At 69.3% G+C, this 9,352-nt stretch overlaps 1 protein-coding gene across 4 annotated transcripts in view; it reads right to left on the minus strand.

Annotated features, from left to right (window-relative positions):
- Nucleotides 1-8,364, minus strand: part of LOC144500634 (glucocorticoid-induced transcript 1 protein-like) — a 71,415-nt gene extending 63,051 nt beyond the window's left edge. For all 4 annotated transcript variants that reach the window (XM_078223886.1, XM_078223887.1, XM_078223889.1 and 1 more), the window contains exon 1: nucleotides 6,611-8,364. In XM_078223886.1, the coding sequence (XP_078080012.1) occupies nucleotides 6,611-6,941 (331 nt within the window). In that variant the 5' untranslated portion in view covers nucleotides 6,942-8,364. The remainder of the gene's footprint in view (nucleotides 1-6,610) is intronic.
- Between the last annotated feature and the right edge of the window lie 988 nt (nucleotides 8,365-9,352).

Here is a 9,352-nt window from a genome sequence, read left to right on the forward strand (position 1 = left end):
GTGTGTGTGGGGAGGGGGAGGAAGCGTGTGTGTGGGGAGGGGGAGGAAGCGTGTGTGTGGGGAGGGGGAGGAAGCGTGTGTGTGGGGAGGGGGAGGAAGCGTGTGTGTGGGGAGGGGGAGGAAGCGTGTGTGTGGGGAGGGGGAGGAAGCGTGTGTGTGGGGAGGGGGAGGAAGCGTGTGTGTGGGGAGGGGGAGGAAGCGTGTGTGTGGGGAGGGGGAGGAAGCGTGTGTGTGGGGAGGGGGAGGAAGCGTGTGTGTGGGGAGGGGGAGGAAGCGTGTGTGTGGGGAGGGGGAGGAAGCGTGTGTGTGGGGAGGGGGAGGAAGCGTGTGTGTGGGGAGGGGGAGGAAGCGTGTGTGTGGGGAGGGGGAGGAAGCGTGTGTGTGGGGAGGGGGAGGAAGCGTGTGTGTGAGGGGAGGAAGCGTGTGTGTGGGGAGGGGGAGGAAGCGTGTGTGTGGGGAGGGGGAGGAAGCGTGTGTGTGGGGAGGGGGAGGAAGCGTGTGTGTGGGGAGGGGGAGGAAGCGTGTGTGTGGGGAGGGGGAGGAAGCGTGTGTGTGGGGAGGGGGAGGAAGCGTGTGTGTGGGGAGGGGGAGGAAGCGTGTGTGTGGGGAGGGGGAGGAAGCGTGTGTGTGGGGAGGGGGAGGAAGCGTGTGTGTGGGGAGGGGGAGGAAGCGTGTGTGTGGGGAGGGGGAGGAAGCGTGTGTGTGGGGAGGGGGAGGAAGCGTGTGTGTGGGGAGGGGGAGGAAGCGTGTGTGTGGGGAGGGGGAGGAAGCGTGTGTGTGGGGAGGGGGAGGAAGCGTGTGTGTGGGGAGGGGGAGGAAGCGTGTGTGTGGGGAGGGGGAGGAAGCGTGTGTGTGGGGAGGGGGAGGAAGCGTGTGTGTGGGGAGGGGGAGGAAGCGTGTGTGTGGGGAGGGGGAGGAAGCGTGTGTGTGGGGAGGGGGAGGAAGCGTGTGTGTGGGGAGGGGGAGGAAGCGTGTGTGTGGGGAGGGGGAGGAAGCGTGTGTGTGGGGAGGGGGAGGAAGCGTGTGTGTGGGGAGGGGGAGGAAGCGTGTGTGTGGGGAGGGGGAGGAAGCGTGTGTGTGGGGAGGGGGAGGAAGCGTGTGTGTGGGGAGGGGGAGGAAGCGTGTGTGTGGGGAGGGGGAGGAAGCGTGTGTGTGGGGAGGGGGAGGAAGCGTGTGTGTGGGGAGGGGGAGGAAGCGTGTGTGTGGGGAGGGGGAGGAAGCGTGTGTGTGGGGAGGGGGAGGAAGCGTGTGTGTGGGGAGGGGGAGGAAGCGTGTGTGTGGGGAGGGGGAGGAAGCGTGTGTGTGGGGAGGGGGAGGAAGCGTGTGTGTGGGGAGGGGGAGGAAGCGTGTGTGTGGGGAGGGGGAGGAAGCGTGTGTGTGGGGAGGGGGAGGAAGCGTGTGTGTGGGGAGGGGGAGGAAGCGTGTGTGTGGGGAGGGGGAGGAAGCGTGTGTGTGGGGAGGGGGAGGAAGCGTGTGTGTGGGGAGGGGGAGGAAGCGTGTGTGTGGGGAGGGGGAGGAAGCGTGTGTGTGGGGAGGGGGAGGAAGCGTGTGTGTGGGGAGGGGGGAAAGCGTGTGTGTGGGGAGGGGGGAAAGCGTGTGTGTGGGGAGGGGGGAAAGCGTGTGTGGGGGGAGGGGGGAAAGCGTGTGTGGGGGGAGGGGGGAAAGCGTGTGTGGGGGGAGGGGGGGAAGCGTGTGTGGGGGGAGGGGGGGAAGCGTGTGTGGGGGGAGGGGGGGAAGCGTGTGTGGGGGGAGGGGGGGGAAGCGTGTGTGGGGGGAAGCGTGTGTGGGGGGAGGGGGGGGAAGCGTGTGTGGGGGGAGGGGGGGGAAGCGTGTGTGGGGGGAGGGGGGGGAAGCGTGTGTGGGGGGAGGGGGGGGAGCGTGCGTGGGGGGAGGGGGGGGAAGCGTGCGTGTGGGGAGGGGGGGGAAGCGTGCGTGTGGGGAGGGGGGGGAAGCGTGCGTGTGGGGAGGGGGGGAAGCGTGCGTGTGGGGAGGGGGGGAAGCGTGCGTGTGGGGAGGGGGGGAAGCGTGCGTGTGGGGAGGGGGGGGAAGCGTGCGTGTGGGGAGGGGGGGAAGCGTGCGTGTGGGGAGGGGGGGAAGCGTGCGTGTGGGGAGGGGGGGAAGCGTGCGTGTGGGGAGGGGGGGAAGCGTGTGTGTGGGGAGGGGGGGAAGCGTGTGTGTGGGGAGGGGGGGAAGCGTGTGTGTGGGGAGGGGGGGAAGCGTGTGTGTGGGGAGGGGGGGGAAGTGTGTGTGTGGCGAGGGGGGGAGAAGCGTGTGTGTGGCGAGGGGGGGAAGCGTGTGTGTGGGGCGGGGGGGAGAGAAGCGTGTGTGTGGGGAGGGGGGGCATGTGTGTGTGTGTGGGGGGAGTGGGTCCGTGTGTGTGTGTGTGTGTGTGTGTGGGGGGCCGTGAGAGTGTGTGTGTGGGGGTGTGGGCGCGCGCGCACGCGTGTGTGTGGGGGGCTGTGTGTGTGTGGGGTGGGGGGGGGATGCCGTGTCTGTGTGTGTGTGTGTGTGGGGGGGGGGCGCCGTGTGTGCGTGGGGGGGAAGGCGCCGTGTGTGTGTGGCAGGGGTGGCGTGTGTGGGGGGGTGGCATGTGTGTGTGTGGGGGGGGGGTGGTTGCGCCTCTGTGTGTGGGGTGTGTGTGTGTGTGGGGGGGGGGGGGAGGTGGTCCGTGTGGGAGGGGGGGGGGGGTGGTCCGTGTGGGAGGGGGGGGGGTGGTCCGTGTGGGGGGGGGTGGGGGGGGTGGTCCGTGTGTGGGGGGGGGGGGGGGGGGGAGGTGGTCCGTGTGGGGGGGGGGGGGGGGGGAGAGGTGGTCCGTGTGGGGGGGGGGGGGGGGGAGAGGTGGTCCGTGTGGGGGGGGGAGAAGGTGGTCCGTGTGGGGGGGGGGAGAAGGTGGTCCGTGTGGGGGGGGGGAGAAGGTGGTCCGTGTGGGGGGGGGGGGGGGGGTGGTCCATGTTGGGGGGGGGGGGGGGGGGAGGTGGTCCGTGTGGGGGGGGGGGGGAGGTGGTCCGTGTGGGGGGGGGGGGGGGAGGTGGTCCGTGTGGGGGGGGGGGGGGGGAGGGGGGAGGTGGTCCGTGTGGGGGGGGGGGGGGGGGGAGAAGGTGGTCCGTGTGGGGGGGGGGGGGGGGGAGAAGGTGGTCCGTGTGGGGGGAGGTGGTCCGTGTGTGTGTGTGTGTGGGGGGGGGGGGGGGGGGGGGGTGGTCCGTGGGGGGGGGGGGGGGGGTGGTCCGTGGGGGGGGGGGGGGGGGGGGGGGGGAGGTGGTCCGTGTGGGGGGGGGGGGGGGGAGGTGGTCCGTGTGGGTGGGGGGGGGGGGAGAGGTGGTCCGTGGGGGGGGGGGGGGGGGGGGAGAGGTGGTCCGTGTGGGTGGGGGGGGGGGGGAGGGGGGGGGAGAGGTGGTCCGTGTGGGGGGGTGGGGTGGTCCGTGTGGGGGGGTGGGGGGGGTGGTCCGTGTGGGGGGGGGGGGGGGGGGGGTGGTCCGTGTGGGGGGGGGGGAGAGGGGGTCCGTGTGGGAAGGGGGGGGGGGGGGGGGAGAGGGGGTCCGTGGGGGGGGGGGGGGGGAGAGGGGGTCCGTGTGGGGGGGGGGGGGGAGAGGGGGTCCGTGGGGGGGGGGGGGGAAGAGGGGGTCCGTGGGGGGTGGGGGGGGGGGTGGGAGGGGGTCCGTTGGGGGGGGGGGGGAGAGGGGGTCCGTGTGGGGGGGGGGAGGGGGTCCGTGTGGGGGGGGGGGAGGGGGCGAGGGGGTCCGTGTGGGGGGGAGGGGGTCCGTGTGGGGGGGGGGAGGGGGAGGGGGTCCGTGTGGGGGGGGGGGGGGGGGGGGGGAGGGGGTCCGTGTGGGGGGGGGGAGGGGGTCCGTGTGGGGGGGGGGAGGGGGCGAGGGGGTCCGTGTGGGGGGGGGAGGGTGTCCGTGTGGGGGGGGGAGGGGGAGGGGGTCCGTGTGGGGGGGGGGGAGGGGGTCCGTGTGGGGGGGGGGGGGGGGGAGGGGGTCCGTGTGGGGGAGGGGGGGGAGGGGGGGGAGGGGGAGGGGGTCCGTGTGGGGGGGGGGGAGGGGGTCCGTGTGGGGGGGGGGGGGAGGGGGTCCGTGTGGTGGGGGGGAGGGGGTCCGTGTGGGGGGGGGGGGGGAGGGGGTCTGTGTTGGGGGGGGGGGGGGGGGAGGGGGTCCGTGTGGGGGGGGGTCCGTGTGGGGGGGGGGGAGGGGGTCCGTGTGGGGGGGAGGGGGGGAGAGGGGGTCCGTGTGGGGGGGAGGGGGGTCCGTGTGGGGGGGGGGGGAGGGGGTCCGTGTGGGGGGGGGGGGAGGGGGTCCGTGTGGGGGGGGGAGAGGAGGTCCGTGTGGGGGGGGGGAGAGGGGGTCCGTGTGGGGGGGTGGGGGTCCGTGGGGGGGGGGGTCCGTGTGTGGGGGGGGGGGGGGGGGAGAGCGGGTCCGTGTGTGGGGGGGGGGGGGGGGAGGAGCGGGTCCGTGTTGGGGGGGGGGGGGGGGGTCCGTGTTTGGGGGGGGGGGGGGGTTCGTGTGGGGGGGGGGGGGGGGAGGGGTCCGTGTGGGGGGGGGGGGGGGAGGGGTCCGTGTGGGGGGGGGGGGGAGGGAGGGGGAGGGGGTCCGTGTGGGGGGGGGGGTCCGTGTGGGGGGGGGGGGGGGGTGGGCGTCCGTGTGGGGGGGGGGGGGAGGGGTTCCGTGTGGGGGGGGAGGGGGTCCGTGTGGGGGGGAGGGGGTCCGTGTGGGGGGGGGAAGGGGTCCGTGTGGGGGGGGGGAAGGGGTCCGTGTGGGGGGGGGGAAGGGGTCCGTGTGGGGGGGGGAAGGGGTCCGTGTGGGGGGGGGAGGGGGTCCGTGTGGGGGGGGGGAGGGGGTCCGTGTGGGGGGGGGGAGGGGGTCCGTGTGGGGGGGGGGAGGGGGTCCGTGTGGGGGGGGGGAGGGGGTCCGTGTGGGGGGGGGGAGGGGGTCCGTGTGGGGGGGGGGAGGGGGTCCGTGTGGGGGGGGGGAGGGGGTCCGTGTGGGGGGGGGGAGGGGGTCCGTGTGGGGGGGGGGAGGGGGTCCGTGTGGGGGGGGGGAGGGGGTCCGTGTGGGGGGGGGAGGGGGTCCGTGTGGGGGGGGGGAGGTGGTCCGTGTGGGGGGGGGAGGGGGTCCGTGTGGGGGGGGGGAGGGGGGGGAAGAGGGGTCCGTGTGGGGGGGGGGGTCCGTGTGGGTGGGGGGGGGGGGGGAGAGGGGGTCCGTGTGGGGGGGTGGGGGGGAGGTGAGGGGGTCCGTTGGGGGGGGGGGGGGAGAGGGGGTCCGTGTGGGGGGGGGGGGGCGTGTGGGGGGGGCGGTGGAGGGAGGGGGGGGGGGGGGGAGGGAGGGGGTCCGTGCGTGGGGGGGGGGGTCCGTGCGTGTGGGGGGGGCCGCGTGGGTGCACGTGGGGGGGGGGACGGTGTGTGTGTGTGGGGACGCGGGTGTGGGGTTCATGTGTGTGCGCGCGTTGGGGGCCGTGTGCGCATGTGGGGAGTGGTGCCGTGTGCGCACGCGCATGTGTGTATGTGCATGTGGGGGGGTCGCCGTGAATGCGCGTGGGGGGAGCGTGCGCGCACGCGTGTGCATGGGGGGCCGTGCGCGCACTTGTGTGTGTGTGAGGGGGGCCTTGCGGACGGGGGGGGCCGTGCGCGCGCGCAGGTGGGTGGGGGCATGCGCGCGTGTGGGGGGGGGCGTGCATGTCTGTCGGGGGGGTGCCGCGCATGTGTGGGGGGGAGGGGTGTGCCGTGCATGTGTGGGACTGTGTGTGCGTGGCCGCGCATGTATGTACGGCCGTGCGCGTGCTCACATGTGTGTGGGGGCCATGCGCGCGCACGCCTGTGTCTCTGGGAGGGCCATGCGCACGCGCGTGGGGGGTCAGTGTGTGTGTGGGGGGGGGGGGGGGGGGGGGAGAGCAGCAGTGTGTGTGGGGGGGGGGGCGGCAGTGTGTGTGTGTGAGAGAGAGTGGTGGTGCCCCGTGTGTGTTTGGGGGGAGGAGTGGGGGGTCCGTGGGTGTGGCGGGGGGGCCATGTGTGTGTGTGTGTGTGTTTGTTGGGGAGGGGGGGGGGGGAGAAGAGAGCCGTGTGTGTGTGGGTGTGTGGGGAGGGAGAGCCGTTTGTGTTGGGGGGGGGGGGGGGGGGGAGGGGGGCCGTGTGTGTGGGGGGGAGGGGGGCCGTATGTGTGTGCGGGTGCATGTGTGTGGGGGTGCCGTGTGTACGGGGGGCATGCGTTTGTGTTGGGGGGGGCGCCGTGTGTATGTGTGGGGAGGGGGTCCGTGTGTGTGGGGGGCGTGCCTGTGTGGGGGGGGGGTACGGACGAGAGAGTATGGGGGGGCATGTGTGCATGTGTGGGGTGTGTGTGCGAGGGGGGGGGCCAAGAGAGTGTGTGCGTGTGGGGAGGGGGGGGGGTTTGCGTTTGTGTGTTGGGGGGAGGCACCATGTGCATGTGTGGGGGGGTGGGTTGTGTGTGTGGGATGGGGGTGGGTTGTGTGTGTGGGATGGGGGGGTTTGTGCGCGCGCGCGTGGGGGGGCGCGCCGTGCGCGCGTGGGCGCCGTGTGCGCGTGCGCGCGCGCGTGGGGGGGACGCCGTGTGCGCGCGCCTGTGGGGGCGGGGGGGCGGAGCCAGGCAGCAGGTGCAGGTACCTTTACTGACGGGAGATGTGCAGCAGGAGGCCGAGTGATGGCTTCTCCTCTCGCCTGCTCGCCAGGCCGCCTCTGGCTCAGCCGTCCCGGTGCTGCTGGAGCTGCTGACGCTGTGGAAGGCGCTGCGGCTTCCCGGCGGAGAGACGGACGGAGCCGGGATCGTCGAAGAGGGGGAGGAGGAGCCGGGGGCCAGCCTCGGGCCGCCGCCGCCCGAGGTACTGTTGCCGGCGGCCGCTCGCAGCTGGAAGGGGACGGTGGCTCGGAGCGGCTGAGGGCGGCTGGAGGTCGGGGAGCCGCTGGGCCGCACTCGCGGCGCCACTTGTGAAGACATCGCCGATCGACTTGGGGGTGGGGGGTGGGGGGAGGGCGGGGGGAAATGAAGACACTAAATGGCGGCGGAGGCCGCTGCTCGGGGCTGCTGTTCGGAGCCTGCCGCTGGCTCCCCCACACCGCTACCTTCCCGGAGTGCGAGTCCGATCCGCTCCGCTCCCCCTCTGCCTCTCAGCGCACATCAACACTCACTCTAACTTTCCCCTCAGCCGCCGCGCCGCCCGCCCCCTAACCCCATTGGCTCGCTCGTCCACCCACCCCTTCCCCACCATTGGCTGCCCTCCCCGTCACTCAAACCCCCTCCGACCAATCGCGGGAGGCGGGTGGCCACAAGTCTGGCCAGGCCCGACGTTGATTGGCCGCCGGTGAGAAGGCGGGACGTTTCCCTCCCGGGGATCTATTTCCCTATTGGTCGACGTCCACGTCGCTCAAGGCGGCCGCTGTGTCTGATTGGACCAGCGTCACAGACGGCGCCATGGCAACGCAAATGAGTGACGTCACCATCGTGGTCACGTGGCTCTTTCTCAGTGGGTTTTACTACAGCCTTTGACGTCACAGCAATAATAAAAATAAATGGAAAGCTCCTATTTCTCAATGGATCAAATGGCTGCTTGTGGCCCATTGCAAATGCCATAAGCTGACACCACACAACCCTGCCACAGCAACCTCTGCAAGACGTGCCGGATCATCGACACAGATGCCATCATCTCACGTGAGAACACCATCCACCAGGTACACGGTACATACTCTTGCAACTCGGCCAACGTTGTCTACCTGATACGCTGCAAGAAAGGATGTCCCGAGGCATGGTACATTGGGGAAACTATGCAGACGCTGCGACAACGAATGAATGAACACCGCTCGACAATCACCAGGCAAGACTGTTCTCTTCCTGTTGGGGAGCACTTCAGCGGTCACGGGCATTCGGCCTCTGATATTCGGGTAAGCGTTCTCCAAGGCGGCCTTCGCGACACACGACAGCGCAGAGTCGCGGAGCAGAAACTGATAGCCAGGTTCCGCACACACAAGGACGGCCTCAACCGGGATATTGGGTTTATGTCACACTATTTCACATAAATATTTCTGCTTTTTTCCTCCTGAGTCTTTATCATGCGATCCTAGAATCAGAATTTATGTCACACTATTTGTAACTCCCACAGTTGCGTGGACCTGCAGAGTTTCACTGGCTGTCTTGTCTGGAGACAATACACATCTTTTTAGCCTGTCTTGATGCTCTCCCCACTCCCATTGTTTTGTTTCTTAAAGACTGGATTAGTTGTAAGTATTCGCATTCCAACCATTATTCATGTAAATTGAGTCTGTGTCTTATAAGTTCTGTTTGTGAACAGAATTCCCACTCACCTGAAGAAGGGGCTCAGAGCCTCGAAAGCTTGTGTGGCTTTTGCTACCAAATAAACCTGTTGGACTTTAACCTGGTGTTGTTAAACTTCTTACTAAGCTGATGTGCCAGTGATTACTGCACTTTCCGCATATTGCTTGTGCTTTAACTGTTTCATAGAAATCATCATAGAAAGTGCAGAAAGGGGCCATTTGGCCCATCGAGTCTGCGCCGACCACAATCCCACCCAGGCCCGACCCCCATATCCCTACATATTTCACCCGCAAATCCCTCTAACCTACGCATCTCAGGACACTAAGGGGCAATTTTAGCATGGCCAATCAACCTAACCCGCACATCTTTGGAACATGGGAGAAAACCGGAGCACCCGGAGGAAACCCACGCAGACACGAGGAGAATGTGCAAACTCCACACAGACAGTGACCCAAGCCGGGAATCGAACCCAGGCCCCTGGAGCTGTGAAGCAGCAGTGCTGACCACTATGGCCCAGCCCACCCAGCCCTGCATCACCTCCCAATAACACTGGCATCCCCTCCTCCTCCCATCTCTGCCACCCAGAAAGGGGGGAAAAAAAACACTTCAAATTTGTATTCTAATTTCCACCATTTTACTGTTCTTTCCTTCAGTGTGACAAATTCGGGGTAAGGTCCCCATCAGATGCAGGGCCCATAGTGAGCCAAATGGTTGCACATACTATATGCAGCCTGACAACTGAATATACGTGCAACCGCATGCCTCACAATGGGCGTCAGTGCCCTTGCATCTTCCTCTTGGCTAAGATCAAGCGTCAGGGCGGCACGGTGGCAACAGGGGGGTTAGCACTACTGCCTCACAGTGCCAGGGACCCGGGTTCAATTCCTGGCCTCGGGTTACTGTCTGTGCAGAGTCTGCACATTCTCCCTGCGTCTGAGTGGGTTTCTTCCAGGTGCTCCAGTTTCCTCCCACAGTCCAAAAGACTGTGCATTGACCATGCTACATTCTCCCTAGGTGTACCCGAACAGGTGCCGGAGTGTGTTGACCAGGGGATTTTCACAGGAACTTCATTGAAGTGT

This window comes from Mustelus asterias, chromosome 11 (assembly GCF_964213995.1).
Source record: "Mustelus asterias chromosome 11, sMusAst1.hap1.1, whole genome shotgun sequence".
NCBI classification, from domain to species: domain Eukaryota; kingdom Metazoa; phylum Chordata; class Chondrichthyes; order Carcharhiniformes; family Triakidae; genus Mustelus; species Mustelus asterias.